The sequence below is a fragment of the Phascolarctos cinereus genome, unplaced genomic scaffold (genome assembly GCF_003287225.1).
Source record: "Phascolarctos cinereus isolate Bilbo 61053 unplaced genomic scaffold, phaCin_HiC Scaffold_1;HRSCAF=81, whole genome shotgun sequence".
NCBI classification, from domain to species: Eukaryota; Metazoa; Chordata; class Mammalia; order Diprotodontia; family Phascolarctidae; genus Phascolarctos; species Phascolarctos cinereus.
This window is the reverse complement of record NW_027555514.1, coordinates 281,094,748-281,113,493: the sequence shown is the minus strand read 5'-3', so window position 1 is coordinate 281,113,493 and position 18,746 is coordinate 281,094,748. Positions and strand designations below refer to the sequence as shown.

The window sequence follows — 18,746 nt, the reverse complement described above, 5'->3', positions numbered from 1 at the left end:
CCTCCGCTCCTCCCTTTTCTTCTCCTCTTCTCCCCCGGAGTAGGGGAAAGGACATTGGACATTGAGCGAAGACACTTGAACTCAGGATCCCATTTGGCCACTTATTAGCTGTGCAACTGTGGCGTCTGACCTTGCTTCTGGGCCTCAGATTCTTTATCCATAAATGAGGATAATTAATACATTCACCCTCTATTCCCCTAAGAGATGTAAGGAAAGTTCTCAAAGTAGAAACTTTGAAATATACTACAGGGAAGGCAGATAGATGTTTCCCAATCTAGGACTGAGGCTGCCAGGTACATTGGAGAATATTAGTTCTTTGGCTCATAGAGCTAGCAGGGATGATTTAGTTCTTTTTACAGAAGAGGAAACTGAGGCCTCAGGCTCTTAGGAGAGTACATTTAGAGCTGGAAGGGACCTCAAGCCGTTCAATCCGACTTTCTTATTTTACAGATAAGAGGCCCAAGGAAGTGAAGGGATTTGGAGTCATAGCTAGAGTTAGAGGGAACATTAGAAGCCATCTGCTCCAACCCTATTATTTCTTTTACAGATGAGGAAACTGAAGCCTAGTCAATGGAACAACAGGGTTTTAGACTGAGGTCCTCTGGATTTGAATCCAATGTCCCTCCCTTCCTTCCTTTCTTTTTTCCTTCCTTCCTTTCTTTTTTCCTTCCTTCCTTCCTTCCTTCCTTCCTTCCTTCCTTCCTTCCTTCCTTCCTTCCTTCCTTCCTTCCTTCCTTCCTTCCTTCCTTCCTTCCTTCCTTCCTTCCTCTGTTCTTTCTTTCCCTCTTTCCCCTTCCTTCCTTCTTTCCATCTCTCCCTCTTTCTTTTTCTTTTTTCTTTCTTTTTTCCCATTCAACTTGATTTTATTATCAGCCCCAAATTCTTTCCCTTCCCCAACCACTGAGAAAGCAAGAAATACAATACCCATTATGCGTATGAAGTCATGCAAAACAAATTTCCACATTTACCCGTCTGTGTTCTTTCTACAACATTTACTGCTATTGCTTTGTTTTTTTCAATTAACAAGCATTTGTTTCTCTCCCTCCCACCTCTGCCCTAATTAAAAACAACAGAGAAAAAAACAACCCTCGTAACAAATAGTTAAGTGAAACACATTGCTGTTGGCCATACCCAAGAGCTGTGTCTAATTCTGCGTGCTGAGTCCAAGCTGGGTGGTGGCCCAAGACTTCATCCTCCAGAATCATGGTCATTGTGTCTATCAGGGATTTTAAGGCTTTCAGTCTTTTCATGATTGAAGGTGTTCTGGTTCTGCTCCCTTCCCTCTGGTCTGGTTCGTCCTGGTCTTCCCATGTGGCTTGGGGCTGGCTGGCGATGGTGGTGGGGAGGCACTTCCTGCCCCCCAGCCTTCTGGGGGCTCTTCCTCCTGCACAGGGGAGATTGGAGTTGTGTCTGCTTTGCGGTTCCCCAGGACCCTGGCTCAGAGCAGATCCTCTTGGACATCTTACAACACGACTGGAAGGAAGCTCAGGACGATCGTCAGGAGCTCTGTCAAAAGCTCCATGATGTCCAGGGAGAGCTCCAATGGGCGGAACAGCTTCGGGACAAGGTAACCTTCCAGTCTGCCTCCCCTTGTGACCTTGAACCCACCTGCAAGGATCGATGAGCTTCCAGCAGGATGGGCATGGGAGACCTGGGAGCCAGGATGCCTCCAAGTCTGCCCAGCATGCTCAGGTCCAGATGCAATCTGGGACCACGCCAGGTCCTAAGAGGCCATGGCAGAAATTGCTTTGAACTTGAAGCCGAGACCAGGGTTCAAATCCTGGCTCTACTCCTAACAGCTTTGTGATCCTGCAAAAGCAACTTCCCTTCTCTGACCCACCCTCAGTTTCCTCATCTGTGAAGTGGGCACAACAGTGCCTGTATTCCCTACCTCACGAGGTTCTGTCTGGGAGAATACTTCGTAAACTTTTAAAAGTGCCCATAGAAATGGGAGCTGTGATAGAATGGAGGGAGCTGGACTCCCTGGGTTCAAATCCCACCTGTTTGCCATTTGCTACCTTTCTGACTTTGAGTACATCATTTAGCCTGTCTGGGCCTCAGTTTCCTCATCTGAAAATGAAGTGGTTGGACTAACTGCCCTCCAAGGTCTTTTCCAGAGCTCCTCCAGAGCTGGGAGCCTAAGTTACTGCCTCACTGTGGGCCTCAGTTTCCTCATCTGTAACATAGTGGAGTAGGTGACCCTGCTTGGAATTGGGATCCTTGAATCCTTCTTTCTTACACCCCTCTGGCCATGTTCTCCTTGGCGGTCTTCAGAGGAGGATTAAGGTGACAGCAGAATGGAGGATCCCCATCAGGAATCCTCAGTTATATCCTAATAATGCCTCCTGCTTCCATAGATTTACCCTTTCCCACACTGTTCCCTGTCAAGGCCCTGTGTTTTTATGAGCACAATTGTGCCCATTCTGCAGATGAGCACACTGAGGCTTGGAGAGGGGAAGTGACTTGGCCAGGCTCAGACCGCGGATAAGTGGCCTGGCCAGGCCTGGAACCCTGGCCTTTGTAATTCCAGGCGTCCCCCCCTCCCCCCTTTCTTCTCCTCCACACTGTGCCTGAGACTCCTCTTTGGGTCATCTCCTGATGACCTCCTTTTCCCAGGATCCCATCTGTTCTTTTAAAAACAAGTCTCACTGATGCCTTTTGTTGTATGGAACAGTCATTTCCTGCCATCGTCCCCTCCCATGGAACCCTTCCTCATAAGCCAGAACAGAGGCTAAGCCACGTTGAGAGCATCTGCAGCGCTCCAGACCCAGGCCTCTTTGGGGAGAGGAGGGGAGGGCGGGGAAAGGCTTCACTTGGCTTTGCACCTGAACCAATATTGGACTTTGCGTTAGGCTGAGCTCATCTGCCTTTCAGGATAGTTTGCTCTCCTGCTTCTGTTTGCTTTGTTTGACATCGGTCATTCTATCAACAGACGTTTGTTAAAAGCCAGGCGTTTTGGAAAGCGCCAGCAGAACACTGAAGGGCAAATTGGAGAGTCCTGGATTTAGACCTGGGGGGACCTCAGACGTCTACCAGTTCAGACTCCCTCATTTTACACATATGGAAACTGAGGCTCAGGGTCACACAGCTGGTAACAATCAGAAGCAGGATTTGAACCCAGACCTTCAGACTTCAAGTCCAATGCTCCATTCACTGAGAAACATTGCCTCCTGTGTCTCAGATTTCAGCTTGTTCTCCAGACTCCTCATATTTGTTTATCAGGGGCTCAGTAATATTCCATTATAAGCCTAAACCATCACTGGTAGAGCCATTCCCTAGAGGACCCTGTTCTTGGCTGACCCAGTCTATTGAATCATGGCCCTAACTGGGCCAAGGTCATGTTGTCCACTCCCACTGGATCCGTTGACCTCACTCCATTCCATTGTTAGGAATAAAAATTCATTCAGTAAGCATCTCTTAAGTACCTACTCTGTGCAAGGCCCAGGAGTTACCAAGACAAAAATAAAGCCTCTGCCCCTGAGGAACACATGTTCTATTTGATGGCCACATGTGCCCTGGTTCACCATGAGGTCTGTAGTGTGGAACAGCAAAAACCACTTGAATGTGGCTGCAGGAGGCTTGGGTTCGAGTCCCAGATCCCCTGCTTGATAGCTGTGTGACCTTGGGGAAGTCACTGTCCTATCAGTCAATCAATAAGTGCCTACTATGTGTCAGGCATTGTGCTAAGGCATGGAGGATACAAAAAGAGAAAAGGAAGTCTCTGCCCTCAAGAGTTTAGTAGGGGTTATGACAATCAATCGATAAACACTTACTAAGCTCCTCCTATGTACTGGGCACTGGGCTAAGCCATGAAGAGGCAGAAGATAGCCTTTGCCCTCCAGGAGCTTACAGTCTAATGAAGGAGAACCTTAAAAAGAGGGGGTTGGACCAGATGACTTCAAAGGGCCTTTCTAGCTCTAACCCTGAATCTGTGATCTGCAAAATAAAGACAACCCAACTTTTCCTATGAATAAATGCCTCTGACATTTAATAATAGCAGCTAGCACTTAACAGTTTGTAAAGCATTTTCTAGGTTATTTTATTTGAGCCTCACAAAAAACCCTGTAAGGGAGGTCTGTTATCATCCCCATTTTACAGATGAGAAAACTGAGGTTGAATGACTTGGCCTCCCAGCTGATAGGCATTGGAGGCAGGATTTGAACTCTCCATTTTGATTCCCCGCTCTATCCATTAGGCCATCTAACTTAGCTGCTTCCCAGTTTCCATAGAAGTGTCTGCACATTATCTGCTTTGAGTTTCTCAAGAGCAGTGATACAGCAAAGCCCTTTGTAAACTGTTAAGTACCATGGAAATGTGAAGTCTACCTATAAACGTCCGATTGCCTGGTTCCCTGATGCTCCTCCTTATTTCATTCCCCAGTACCTACGGGAGATGGAAGACCTGCAGCTGAAGCACAGGACCCTGCAGAAGGACTGTGGCCTTTATAAGCACCGAATGGCCACTGTCCTGGTCCAGCTGGAGGAGATTGAGAAGGAGAGGGACCAGGTGAGCCATGCTTCTGCCCAGCTGGGCTTAGCTACAAGCCCCCAACCTGAGCTAGAAGCTTGTCTGATGTGGCTGCCTGCCTGCAACTGATGCCCAAAGCCATTCATTCGTTGCTGCTGCTCTAGGAACAGGATGTGGGAGCCAGCTTAGAGAGGCGGGGCTAGGCTAGACCTTTATCACTGCCTCTTGTTCCTTACATTTGGTAAAAGGGGTTCTTGGTCGGGTTTGGGTTGGGCTGGGTGCTCTGAAGTTCTCCCCAATTTGAAGAGTCCAGGATCTGGTGGGAGGTGTTCTCCTGGGGCTCAGGTGCCCACCAAATCATGACCGTGACCAAAGCCTAGCGATGACACAAGGGGAGAGTCCCTGGACTTAACCACAGCCACAATTCTCTCCCTCCCCCAGGCCTCTGGTTCTCCAGCTTAACAACCAGCAAATCATCTCGGTTCTCTGGACCTCAGCTTCCTCTCTTGCAAAAGAGGAGGCTGGGTATTGTGGTACAGGACAGAGTCCTGGATCTAGGTGTCAAGACCTGGGTCCTAATCTTGTCTCCATATGACTTCTGTCAAGTTACTTTCCCTTTTGCTAGGTCCCAGTTGCAGCTCTCTGGCCGAACCTTTTCTCTGCTGCTCAAGGGTCAGTCTGGGCATCCACAGAAGACCTTCCTTCTCTCCTAGGCCCTTAACCACTCTAGTGCGAATGCTGGCTTAATCAACCAGCTCCTCCTTGCTAGAAGCTAGTATTATTACTTTATTATCATTATTTTAATGCTATTTTTATATGATTACTTTTCATCTCCTCTCTGAAGGAGGAAGAGATGGAGTGACTGCTCTCCAGCAATCATTCCCACGCCCTTCTCTATAGTTCTCTGGATAAGGAGCTGGAAGGGGCCAGAGAGAGGCCTTGGTCTCGGGAGCACCAAGGAGTGGTTGTCGGTGAGCTCAGGCTGAGGATGTGAAGGGCCATCCATCCAAGGCACTGGGTGGGTGGTTGGCCATGTGGCCACATCAGGTCTAGATAGGAGGGAGGTAAGAATGGGGCCAGGAAGCTGCTGCTGGCCTCAGTGGCCAGATTAAACCTATCCTACAAATTTCCTGGAATCTATAACTCAGCACTTTGGGATGCTGTGACTTTCTTGCCTTTTCCTATGTGTATTTTTTGTTGCTGGAAAAACAAAAGCCAACGTTGGTGGTGTTGGGTTACTAAAGGGAAGGAAGATGGGGACAGGCCCTTGAGGCAAGGAGAGCAGGGGAAGGAGGAGCACGGACTTGAAGGGGGAGATTAAGCTGGGACTGGTGGCATTGGCAGGGTGGTATAGAAGGCCCAGCCAGGAAATGTCACATACAGAACAATGGTGGAAACATGTGGGGTCAGAAAGCCTGGGATTATCAGATTTAGAAGGGGCCTGAAGGTTCCTAATTCCACACCCCATTTTATAGATGAGGAAATTGAGGCTTAGAGAAGGAGTGTGAATTGCTCAAGGTTGTGACCCTAGATCTTGAGTTGAAAGGGCTTTTCCAAATCAGTCCTTTCCATCTTTCAAGTCCTAGAATCCAGTTTAGCAAGTACTGGTTAATTAACAAACATTAAATTCCTTCTGTGGGTAATGCCCTGTTCTTGGGAGGAGTACAGAGATAAAAAATAACACAGTGCCTGCCCTCAGAGAGCTTACCTCCAAACTTCTGTAAGTGAGAAGTCTATCCCCTCTTCTCTGGACTATGCTAATAGCCTCCTCCCTTCAGGCTGTCCTCACTTCATTTCAGCCTCCACAGGGACTTTCTTTTTTTTTTTTTTTTTTGGCTAGGCAATGGGGTTAAGTGACTTGCCCAAGGTCACATAGCTAGTAAGTATTATGTGTCTGAGGCTGGATTTGAACTCGGGTCCTCCTGAATTCAGAGCCAGTACTCTATCCACTGCATTACCTAGCTGCTTCCTACAGGGACTTTCCTAAAGCATAGGTCTGACCAATGACTTCTAGAGGCTCCAGATCTAAAGCCCTCAGTCTGCCACCTAAACTCTTCACACCTGACCCTCGCTACCCTTCCAGCCTTATTATGCGTTACCCACCATCATACACTCGGTGATCTGACCCACCTGGCTTTCTTGCTATTCTTCTCTCCCCTCCCCCAACATACTTTTATTTGTCTCATTAAGTATTTCTCAATTACATGTACAAAATTTTAACATTTGTTTTTTAAAAGTTTTGAATTCCAAATTCTCTCGTCTTCCTCTCCTCCCCGCTCCATGAGAAGGCAAGCAATCTGATATCAGTTATACATGTGAAGTCATGCAAAACATATTCCTTATTAGCTGTGTTGCAAAAGAAAATGCAGACCAGAAAACAAACCAACAAAATAAAACAAACCCCCCTGCTGTTCTTCTTCTGCTAAAATCTATTTCCTGTCTTCCTGACTTTTCATTGGCTGCAGCGCCCCCCCCCCCCATGCCCTCCCAGCTCACCAGCACTTCCTACTCCACGGGACCTCATCACTTCTCCACCACCCCTGTTACCTTGTGTTCATCTTGTATGCTTACCGTGCCCAGATTGGAAGCTTTTTGAGGGCAGGAGTTCTTCATTTTTGAATTGGCATCTCCCTCGCCTAACCTGTAGTGGGTGATACATATGAGACCGGGAAGGGAGCTTCGAATTCATCAAGTCCATTTCCCCTCTTTTAAAGATGATGAAGCTGAGGCCTGGGGAGGATGAAGTCACGAGTGACTGATTAATGCTACAAGGTCAAGTATGATAAAGAGGGGTAAAAGAGATCCAACCAAAGACCTGTGAGGAATTCTGGGTGGGCAGAAATCCCCTAGTGGCGCTGGTGTCAAGGCTGCCCTCCCCTCCTTTCCAGGCCCCAGTTTCTATTCCCCCAGGAGCCTTGGCCCCAAGACTGGCTGAGACCGGAGTGTGCTAGTGGGGGAGCATTTGTTTGAGTCTCACCCAGCCCCATGGGCAAGTTCAGAGGAGGCCCTCCTCCAGGGCAAGAACAACTTCCTGACCACTCGAGAAAAGGAGGGATTACCCAGGAAGACAGTGAGCTCCTCTCCACGGAGTGCCATTTGTGGGGGCATCTTTTCTTGTTCAGAGCTCCTTTTCAGCTCAGAAATGCCAAGCCTTTGCACTGACTGTGTCCCCTGCCTGGAATGCTCCCCCTTCTCACCCTGGATTCTCAGAATCTCAGCTTCCTTCAAGACTCCTCTTCTGTAGGAAGCATCTCCCTTTTCTAAAGTTCTCTGTTTTTTGCTCAGGATGTATCAATCTCTAAAATCTTGTCTCTCCCACCCCCCCTTAGAATATTTAATTTAATTTCTTTAATGAATAAAAATCAATTTTCTCTTTTCTTTTTCATTGGGAAAAAAACAGAAGCAAAATTCTTGTAACAAATATACTGATTTTGCTTTTTCTCTGTCTCCCCAGGGCTTGGTACTCAGTAGGTTCTTAAATAAATGTAATTGATTGAGGAAATAGGACTTGAGGCAGGAAAGGGGCCAGCCCTCCACACTCGCCCAGCCCCACTTAGTAGCTTTTTTCTTCTTATCTCTGCTTAGCCGGTTCTTTCCTGGCCATCCCCCAGCCCCCAGCTGTTGAGGGGTGTGGCCCTTTCTGGCTCTTTCCTTCCCCCAGTCAGAGGATCTGGGCTTCAGTCCCTGTCCTGCTTAGCCTGGGCGGGCGGGATGTTGGGATGTACCCTTTCTTCCCCAGAGTTCACCCAGCGAGGATAGTTTTTTCTAGGGACTGAGAGACTGAGCGATCTGGTAGAGTTTGGACGCAATCAGGCTCCATCAGCTCCCATCTCCCTTCTGTGCCGTGTGGTCACTGCCAGAGCACTCTGGGAGGAAGACCCTCCTGGAGCATTCTTTCACTTGGTGAGCAGTTGGGGATTCTGCCTGCTTAAAAGTGGGAGCACAGCCCCAAAGGAATCACGATAGAAATGCTCTCTACCTCCAGATAGAGGGATGATGTACCCAGAGCATAGATTGAAGCAGATTTTTTCCTTTCTTTATTTTTCTTGCTTTTCCCCCCCAGAACATGGCTAATAGGGAAATATGTTTTGCATGACTCTATATGTAAAATGGGCATTGTATTTCTTGTCTTTTTAATGAGTAGGGGAGGAGAAAAATGTGCAACTGGAAATAGAAATAAAATAAAAATTAAAAAAAAAACCCAACCAAGGTGGTTGGAAGGCAGGACAGTCAGAAGAGTGAAGTATTTGGAGTAGTAAGACTTGAGTTATAATCCTGTGACCTTGGACAAGGCATTTAACCCTCTCTGAGCCTAGTTTCTTCATCTGTAAAATGGGGGTGTAGACTTCCTTGGCTTTCAAGGAATCCTCTGTTCCTACTTACTTCACACAGAGAGATAGAGATGGGGCCTGCATCTTCAACTGACCTGATGTGGGGGACTCGCCTTTGCAGTACAGATCTGATACCTAGGGAGGAAGTGGATCCTCAGGACAGGCCCTCCGGCTTTGGCTGGATGGCATCCTTGGAATGTCAGGGACATTCTAGAGGGAAATTGGGGGTGGGAGTAGAAATCCCTTCTAGCTTTGATTCTTTGAGAATAAACATTAGTGGGGCGGCTAGGTGGTATAGTGAATAGAGCACTGGCCCTGGAAACAGGAGGACCTGAGTTCAAATCCAGCCTCAGACACTTACTAGCTATGTGACCCTGGGTAAGTCACTTAATCCTGATTGCCTCCAAAAAGAAAGAAAGAAAGAAAGAAAGAAAGAAAGAAAGAAAGAAAGAAAGAAAGAAAGAAAGAAAGAAAGAAAGAAAGAAGGAAGGAAGAAGGAAAGAAAGAAAGAAAAAGAATAAATACCAGTTAAACCCAACTCCAGGTTCCTTATCCCATTAAAAGCTGGTGCCTTTCAAGGCTCCTTTCTACCAGTCTCTTAGGCCCATAGTTTCAGATGCCAGTGGGCAGTGGACATACAAGGCAGTGGAAGGAGTTCTGGATTTAGATGCAGAGGAACTGAGTTCAAATGTTGGCTTGGCTGTCTGCTACCACGATGCCTTTGGGTGATTCACTTCTCTTCTTTGGGTCTCAGTGTCCTTCTCTGTAAAACAACCTCTGAGTCTCCTAGAGCTGGGATCCTGTGATCCCTCCTCGAATTTGAGGCCCAGAATGGGACTCAGTCTTCCTGACATGGTCCGACCCTCCCTGCAGGCCATCCAGAGCCGGGACCATATCCAACTCCAGTATTCCAAGAGTCTGATTGAGAAGGACCAGTACCGGAAGCAGGTGCGAGGCCTGGAGGCCGAGAGGGATGAGCTGCTGACCACAGTCACCCGGCTCGAGGGGGCCAAGGGCTTGCTGGAAGCCCAGCTCCAGCGGGCCCAGAGCAGTGTGGGCATGAAGGTGAGGCAAGTGGCCCCCCAGGGATGGATGGGGCCAGGCTGGGGCAGGGGCTGGGATGCTGTCCCAGGGCATGGACTGCTGAGATGTGTAGGAAGCTGGCTGCTTAAAGGACTGACTGACTGACTGAAAAGCCATTTATTAAGTATTTACTGTGTGCCAAGTGCTGGGATACAAATGGAAAATCCAGTATTCTCAAGGAGTGTGTGTGTGTAGTGTAATATGCATAGGAGCGTTTAGCTGTCGGGCGAAGTCAAGGTCCAGGGGTCTGGAGGGCACAAAAGCAGGGCAGATGGGAAGGCCTAGTGGTTCACTAGATTATCAGAAGGATTGTAATGGGTGACACCTTGTTCATCAAAGCGGCGTGAGTGGTCTTGTCCACTCTGAAGCCAGAGGGGCTAGAGGGACCCAGGCCCTTAATCTTTGGGAAAAGTAAAGGGGGCAAGACAGCCAGAATAGAGCTGACCCTTCAGGCTTCCTGGGATTGAGGATGATTGAGGTCTCTTCTAGAATATGGTGCTGAGTTTGGGGTTTGCCCAAAGTGAGGTTTGGATCTTGAAGCTTGGGAAAGGTGGGCTGGGGATGGACATCCATTCTCTAGGTCTTTTGCTTCTGGAACCTTTTCTGAGTCCGCTTTTACTTTGTCTAGATCCTATACTTAGCTGCGACATGTTGGAATCTCTGTAGAGTGTAAGCTCCTGGAGGGCAGAGCTGACTGCTCTTGTCTTGTTACTACCACTGTACTTGGTGGGGCCATCGCTGATCTTCCCTCCTTTCTCCTCAGGCCTGCAACTCTTCCCATTCTCTGTGCTCCAACCTCAGCAGCACGTGGAGTCTGAGTGAGTGCCCCTCTCTGCTGGGGAGTCTGGACGTGGCTGGGGAGACCACCACTTCTGGAGGGGCTGAGCCCTGTGCATTGGTAAGACACCGAACTTGAAGGCGTTGGGGATGGCAGAGGTGGACAGGAAGCAGTTACTGCCCTGGGCTTGGGGGTCATTGTCCTGGCTTTGCTGCTTCCTACCTGTGTCACTTGGGACATGGCATGTGCCTCCTCGGAGCCTCAGTTTCCCCATCAGAAAAAACAAAGCAAAACAAAATTGGTCGTCTTCCTAGCTCGAAGAGGATTGTTGAGAAGGAATTCTTTTGTAAACCTCAAAGTCCTTTAGAAAAGGGAGTTGTTTCTATGGGCCTGGGGTTCTTAGGTCCCTTGCCTCTGAATGGGATGTAGCTGTAAGGCGTGGGAGGCCATGCAGGCTGGTATAGAGCCTGGCTCAGAAGCTGGACGATTTGGGCTCCCCAGTTTTGCCCCTGACTTGCCTGGGGCTTGTCCTGACCTGTGAATGGGAGAATAGCTAAGGGGTCATAGGGCTTAGGCCTGAATGAGGTTGCCCATATGTCTTCATTTTACAGATGAAGACATTGAGGGCGGGAGGTTAGGTGACATGCCCAAGGCCATCCAGCTAGTACAGAGTTAAACTGGGAGCTCTTTGGGAACGGGGAGGGCGAGTGAATGGTCCCCAGACTCCTTGTTGGACCTTCCCTTCCCAGGAGGAGACAGTGGATAATGAGAAGGAGATCAACCGCCTCTCCATCCTCCCCTTCCCCCCCAGCGCCGGCTCCATTCTCCGGCGGCAGCGAGAGGAGGACCCTGCTCCCCCAAAGAGGTAGAACGCATGATGAGACCCAAACCTTCGGGAGGGCGTGGCTAGCCCAGGGGGCGAGCCGTGTTTGGGTCGAGTGGCTGGTGCTTTCCCAGCTGGTCCTGAGGACCTGGGAGCACTCCTGCCCCACCTGCCCCTCTTCAGGGATGGCGTGGGGGGCGCGGCTGGAAAGTCTTTGTCTCTGGGCCTGGATTCTCTCTTCCTTTACCCCATCCTCCTCATCTTCTCTCTCTCTCTCTCTCTCCCTCCAGGTCCTTCAGCAGCACGTCTGACATACCAGGTAGTGAAGCCCATGGGCTGTGGGAGGGCAGGGGCTGCACGTGGGTCAGAGGCAGAGAAGGGTCAGCCCAGCCAAGGTCCCGGCTCAGTAGGCCTTCCCCAGACTAGGAGAGGGTGAAGAGGGAGGGGTCATCAGGGAGTGCTTTGGGCTCCTTTGGAAACCTAAGTAAGTCCCTCTTTCCGAGGGATAGTTTCCTGTGTTCCCAGGGTGGAGGAGGATGGGAACCTCCCCCGACCTTTTTCTGGCTTATGCTTTAATCCTCTTCCCTGATGCCAGCCCAGCGTGGACCCCTGGCTTGGGAACTTTGAATTGGATCCTCATGTAGAGCAGGAGTGGGGTTCCCAGGGGCCCCAAATCTAGAGGAGTGAGCTGAGTGGTGTTTAATCTCGCTTCCTCTCAGCCCAAGCTTTGGGATCTTTCTAGTACAAGGTTTGATTGCAAAGGTGCTCAGGGAGTACAGATCAGCCCTGATGGGCTCAGGGGCCCCGGAGGACATCTGGAAGGAATAAGACGGGGACCCAAACCTTAGAACCGACAAAACAGTGACTTTGGCCTGTAGGACTGGGGGCCTCCAGGTTCTGGTGTGTGGGAGGGGAAGCCCCAGGTCCCAGAAGGCTACTCTTCCTGCCCATCCCCCCTGGCCTTCTGGACCCCTGATTTAAGGGCAGGCACAGATCTAGATGCCTATTCTTTCCCCCTCCAAGGGAGCGTCACCCTCAAGCCGTGGTCTCCTGGGCTTTCCTCATCCTCATCCTCCGATGTCCTGTGGCCCACAGGGAAGTCAGACGCCATTACTGCCCGAGGCTGTGGCTCAGAGATGCTGAATAGGTACTGTAGCCAAACTCTGCTCCCTTCTTTCTTATGAGATGGGGGTGAGGGTGCTAACTGTGGTCAGTGCTTGGGCTGAAAAGTGGGAGAGAATGCTAACTGACATTCATCTACGGCTTTACAATGATGAAGCCTTTGTATCCATTAGGAACCAAGCTGTGCAAGTACTGGTGTACCCATTTTACAGATGAGAAACTGAGGCTCAGAGAGGGAAAGAGACTTGTATTTCTTGTTTCTTTGAAGGGTGTGTGTGTGTGTGAGAGAGAGAGGGAGAGGAGAGAGAGAGGAGAGGAGAGGGAGAGAGAGAGAGAGAGAGAGAGAGAGAGAGAGAGAGAGAGAGAGAGAGAGAGAGAGAGAGAGAGAGAGAGAGAGAGAGAGAGAGAGAGAGAGAGAGAGAGAGAGAGAGAGAGAGAGAGAGAGAGAGAGAGAGAGAGAGAGAGAGAGAGATAAGGGAGGCAGAAGGGGGCATCCTGATAACCTCACACACCTTACTTCAATTCAGTCAGCATTGATTAAGCTCCCATTGCATGCTGTTTGACACTCTTGACCACCCCATCCCCATAGGGTCCTAGACAGGGGCCTCGGAGCACCTCTGGTCCAGCCCCATCGTTGTGCAGATGAGGACATGATCCCCTGGGGCCAGCCTGAGATTTGAACTTAGGTTCTTGGACTCTCATTCCATAGCATTGCCCGCCTCTTGGTGATTCTGTCTTTTCTGGATTTTCTCGACGTTGGTGTCTCCTGGTTCTCCTCCTGTCTTGGAGGATCTGTCATATTTTTTCCTGACTCATAACTGGGTGTTCCTGCAAGCTCAGTCCTGGGCCTAGTTCTCTCCTCTCCTAATTCTCTGTTCAAGAAGCTGGCAGTGGGTCATGAGATCCTGGATTTAGATCCAGAGCATTTTCTGCACTTGAACTAAAGAGACTTGTCCAAGGTCACGCAGATTATTAGCAGCATAGCTAAGATTCAAATCCAAGGCTTCCAGCCCCACATCTTGGTCTCTTTACTTCTATACTTTCAGAGAGATTTTGTATCTGTCTTTTCATTTGTTGGAGCATCTTAGGGAGGTAGGCAGGTTTGTCCCCTTTTGAGAGGCTCTCTGCCTGCTGCAGGAAACTTTCTGTGCCTGTGTCAGTGCCAAGGCTGGTGTGAATATCTGAGGAAGGATCCCTTCCCCCACCTGCACACACACACACACACACACACACACACACACACACACACACACACACACACACACACACACAGAGGCTCCGAAGCCTCTGTATTGTTTTGTTCTCACAGACTGTGTTTCTGGGGAAGGGGTAGAAGGAACCACCCTTCCCTCTCTTTCCTGCTCCTTTCCGGCCCCCCTCCTGGGCCCCCCAGCGGCCCCTTCCTTTGGGAGCTGGAGCTCAGCACTGCAGTGGGGGCCATGGCTGCTGTCCAGCTCTTGGCTGTGGAATGTGGGCCTAGCCTGAGTAGTTCATTCACAGGCCCTTCCTGCCCCAGCCTGGAGGCCGTAGGAGGGGGAGCTGCCTTAGCAGTCAGGCCCTTGGTGCTGATGGGGGGACAACAGATGGGCAGGCAGGCAGGCAGACAGGCAAGGCGTTGGGAGGGGGATAGACAGTGAGATAGGGAGTTGGGGTAAGGGGAAACAGACATAGTTGGAGGGACAGATTGGGGGTGTGTGTGTGATGATTAGACCTACAGAAAGCCATGTAGAGGAATAGAGGGAAGACAGATAAAAAGACTGTGAATAGACAGGGATGGAGTAAAGTGGGGGCAGTGAATGGGGTGGAGATGGAGAGAGGTGAGAAATGTGAAAAACCAATGGATTCCAGGAGCAGAAAGCTGGGCTCTGACATCAGGGTGTGGGTCCAAATCCTGCCCCTGAGACTTATTATGGAGGCTTGGGAAAGTCACTGAGCATTGCTAAGCCTCAGTTTCCCCATTTGTAAAATGATGGAAGCTCTGATCCAGTTCTAGGATCACATATAAATTGTATTTGGTGTATAAAGCCCTTTACATCCTGGCCCTTTTCTACCTTTCCAGTTTTCTTATACGTTATTGTCTCCCTGAACTCTGCAGTCCAGTGCTACTGGCCTATTTACTGTTCCTTACACAGGGCACTCCATTTCCTATCTCTACACCTTTGCACTGGCCATTCCTCATGGTCTCCTTCCTTCTCTCTACTTCCTGGCTTCTCTGGCTCCTTCAAGATGTTACTCAAATACTTCCCTCAGCTGCTAGAGCTTCCCCTCTGAGATTACCTTCACCTACTCTCTATGTATCTTGTACATACCTAGTAATTGACATTTTGTCTCCCCCATTAGAATCTAAGCTCCCTGAGGGCAGGGACAGCTTCTTCTTTTTCTTTGTCTCTTTGGAGCCCAGCGCCTGGCATATTTTAGGTGCTTAATCCGTGCTGAGCGGGTTGCTTCTTTGGCTTTCTGATCCTGTAATAATAAGAGGGTTCAACAAGCATTTATTAGATATCTGCAATGGGTGCCAGGCTCTAGAGATATAAAGATGAAATATCCGTGTCCTCAAGGAGTTTGCACTTTATTGGAGGATCACACACACACACACACACACACACACACACACAGAATTCTTGGAAGAGGGACAGAATACTTGCAGTGGGGATTTGGCAGTGGGGGTGGGGTGGGGATCAGGGAAGTCTTCCTTAAGGAGAGGTGCTATGTGATTTGAGTCTCAAAGACAGATTCTGCAAGGTAAAGATGAAAAGGGACAGTGTGCCAGGCCTAGGGTATGGCTTCTGTGACTGCACAGAGCTCAGAAAGTGTAGGAAGGACAATATGGCTGTCCAGCTTGTGGGTGAGAAGCTCCAAGTTGTGACTTACATGCTTTCTGTCCAGGCCAGAATGGGAGCAGGTTCTGGGTTTGGGTGGGTCACCTTACAAATACATATCTGATTTTCTCCCTTCCTTCCTTCCTTCCTTCCTTCCTTCCTTCCTTCCTTCCTTCCTTCCTTCCTTCCTTCCTTCCTTCCTTCCTTCCTTCCTTCCTTCCTTCCTTCCTTCCTTCCTTCCTCCATCAGTCAATAAACATTCATTAAGCACCTACTATGTGCCAGGAACTGTATCCACACTGGGGTACAAAGTAAGTCGAAAGCCCTGCCTTGGAAAAACTGTTGTTCATTCAAGATTTACTTAATATCCAATGTGAAAAAGGTTTGGTTTTATGATAAATTAAAGAATGTGTAGACAAATCTTGCATGCGTAAATCTCGTAGAACAGCTGTTTGCAATAAAAGGACATATTACATATTAATTTTTGCAGAGTTATTACAATGGTAAGGTTAAAAAAATAGGCAATTCTTATGCACGAGGAGCCCACAGTCTAACGGGTGAGACAACATGCAGACGGTTCTGTGCAAACAATACAGACAGAGTAAATTGGGGCTGATCAGCATATTAGGGCAAGCGCTAGAATTCAGGGGATTAGTGAAGGCTTCCTCCCCCTGGTGGCCGGCTGCTGTTACTACATCTCTCTGAGTTCAGTCATACAGTCCTTTGCTGGAACAGAGCTAGAATCCTCACCAGCAAGGTGGGACCTAGCACAGCTTATGCTCCAGTGTCATAGCCTTGGAGAGCCCCCTCCAGGCTTGGCTGAGATGCTGGGAGGCGAACTTTACTGGAGATATAGTAATAATAATGATGATTATGGTTATTATGATTGTAATTATCACCATTATTATCCTCTAAATGATGATTGTAGGATGGAAAGGCAGCGTGTTGTAATGGACTGGAACCTGTGAGTTCAAGGGCTGCCTCAGACACTTTGGCTGTGTGACCTTGGACTAGTCAACTTCTCAGCACTTTAGACATCTCTCTGAGACTATAAATTGCAAAGCAGGTAGTACTGTGCATTGGTGGAGGGGATTTCCTCACTGTTATTCACAGGTCAAGATCCTCCCTGTTTCCTAACTAAATGAATTACACTGGAGTGAGAGGCAGCATAGTAAAGTGAATAGAGGTTTGGCCTTGGAATTAAAAAGACCCGTGTTCAAGTCCTGCTTCTGATACAAGCCACTTAACCTTTCAGAGTCTCAGGGTATTCTTAAAGGTGGTGGTAGTAGTGATAGTAGTAGTAGTAGTAGTAGTAGTAGTAATAGTTGTAGTAGTAGGAGGAGAGTAGTAATAATAGTTGTAGTAATAGTAGTAGTAGTAGTAGTAGTAGTAATAGTTATAGTAGTAGTAGTAACAACAACAACAATAATAATGATAATTCATATTTCTATAATGTTTTAAGGTTTGTAGAGCACTTTATGGGTATTATCTCATTTGATCCTCACTCTGAGAGATAGATGTTTATTATTATCCCATTTTATATATGGGAAAACTGAGGCAAGCAGGGTTAAGTGACTTGCCCAGGGTCACCCAGCTAGTGTCTGAGGTGGAATTTTCTGGGTCTTTGAAGCCCAACACTCTGTCCATTATGCCACCTACCATAATTCATTAGATTGTGAACTCTTTGAGAGCAGAGACTGGTTTTTACCTTTCTATGCACAGGGTCTGGCATACAGTAGGTGATTAATAAATGTTTATTGACTGACTGATTAGCCTCCCTATTTCTACATTGGTAGGAGATTTCTAAACCAATGAAACCACAGGTCCAGTCCAAAATCATAGCGTCAAAGATAATAACAGCAATAAGGAAAATAATAATAAATTACATTGTGCAGAGTATGTGTCTTCCTGGGTGTGGGCCTTCTGTCTACTGAGGCAGATTCTTCTTGAGCTGGTCTTTGTGAGTTTCTGTGGCTAAGAAAACTCCTCCCTGATTGGGTGATGGTGATGAGGCTCTCAGCTTAGTGGGTCTTATCCTTTGTGTGTGACAGACACCCACTCTTTCACCATCACAGCCAATTCCAGTGGAGAGACCACTGCCTTTGGAGTCGTAGCCTTCAGATTGAGAAGGGACCTTAGATGTCATTGAATCCAACCTTCTCATTTTACAGAGAAGGAAACTGAGGCCTGGAGAAGTCTTAAGTGACTCACTCAGGATGGCACAGCTAGTACATGTCTAAGGCAGGATTTGAATTCAGGTCTCCCTGATTCCTGGTCCACCCCTCCCTCCACCATGCCATCTTGCTCCTTAAGGCGAGAGAGTTTCTGTGTTTAAATCCTAGCTTGGCTGCTTACTACTTGTGTGATCCGGAGCAAGGAAATTCACCTCTATGAGCCTCAGTTTCTTTATCTGTAAAAATGAGTAGGTTGGACAAGTCTGCCTTTGGGATCCCTTCCAGCTTAAAATCTGTGCTCTTAGGACCAGCCTTGTCCCCAGGGCCATCTCCAGGGAGGGTTAGGACCTGCTGGAGCATGTAGTTTCCTGGCAAAGCTTTTGAGAGCCCAGAGTTAGCCCCAGGACAGGACGAACATGCAAGGAGTGTTTTGATGGAGGAATGTAATTATATGCTTGGTTGACTCTGCCTTGGCAGCATTGAAAAGTGAGGAAAAATGGCTTCAGAGTCAAAGGACTAGAGTTCAAATTCTGCCCTGGGTAGTCACTACCTGTGTGATGTTAGGTGAGTTGATCCAATTTGATGGGCTAAAGTTTCCTATAAAATGTAAAAATTCTGTAAATGGCAGGGTTTGATGCGCCCCTTCTAATTCTAGAACCAAGATCCAAAGATCCTTAGGGGTTCAGAGAAGGGAATTGGTTAGTAACTCTGACACTGTGTGCATCACCCCTTCCTCCCCTCCCCACCTTCTCTGAGAGCTAGAGATACCTGGGGATCTCAGGTACCAGGATGGTCCAGGTCCATTCAGAGCTGAGACCCAGGAACCAAGATACCTAGAATCCTTGAAGGTTCAGAGAAGGGCATTGGCTCCCTCCTCTCCTTCCCACCTGTTCTTACAGCTGGAGATACCTGGGGATCTCAGGTACCATGATGGCCCACGTATGTCTAGATCAGAGACCCAGCGGCCTCTGACATTCTACTGTATTGGCTGAAAAGCCCCAGGTATCAGCCTTGCAAGAAAAGCTTGCCCTCAAGCTGGACAGCAGGAAACAGTCAGCCAGTCAATAGTTAACAAGCGTTTGTTAGCCAGGCACCATACTAAGCACAGGGGATACAAAGAAAGGCAAAAGACAGTCCCTGCCCTCTAGG

General features: G+C 48.5%; 1 protein-coding gene across 1 annotated transcript in view; it reads left to right on the top strand.

The window, feature by feature from the left end:
- The window catches only part of CARD10 (caspase recruitment domain family member 10), a 44,143-nt gene that overhangs the window by 10,331 nt on the left and 15,066 nt on the right, over positions 1–18,746 (top strand). The window contains 7 exon segments of the mRNA XM_078147257.1: positions 1,430–1,567; positions 4,381–4,506; positions 9,672–9,863; positions 10,645–10,779; positions 11,409–11,524; positions 11,773–11,801; positions 12,506–12,629. Of these exon segments, the coding sequence (XP_078003383.1) occupies positions 1,430–1,567; positions 4,381–4,506; positions 9,672–9,863; positions 10,645–10,779; positions 11,409–11,524; positions 11,773–11,801; positions 12,506–12,629 (860 nt within the window).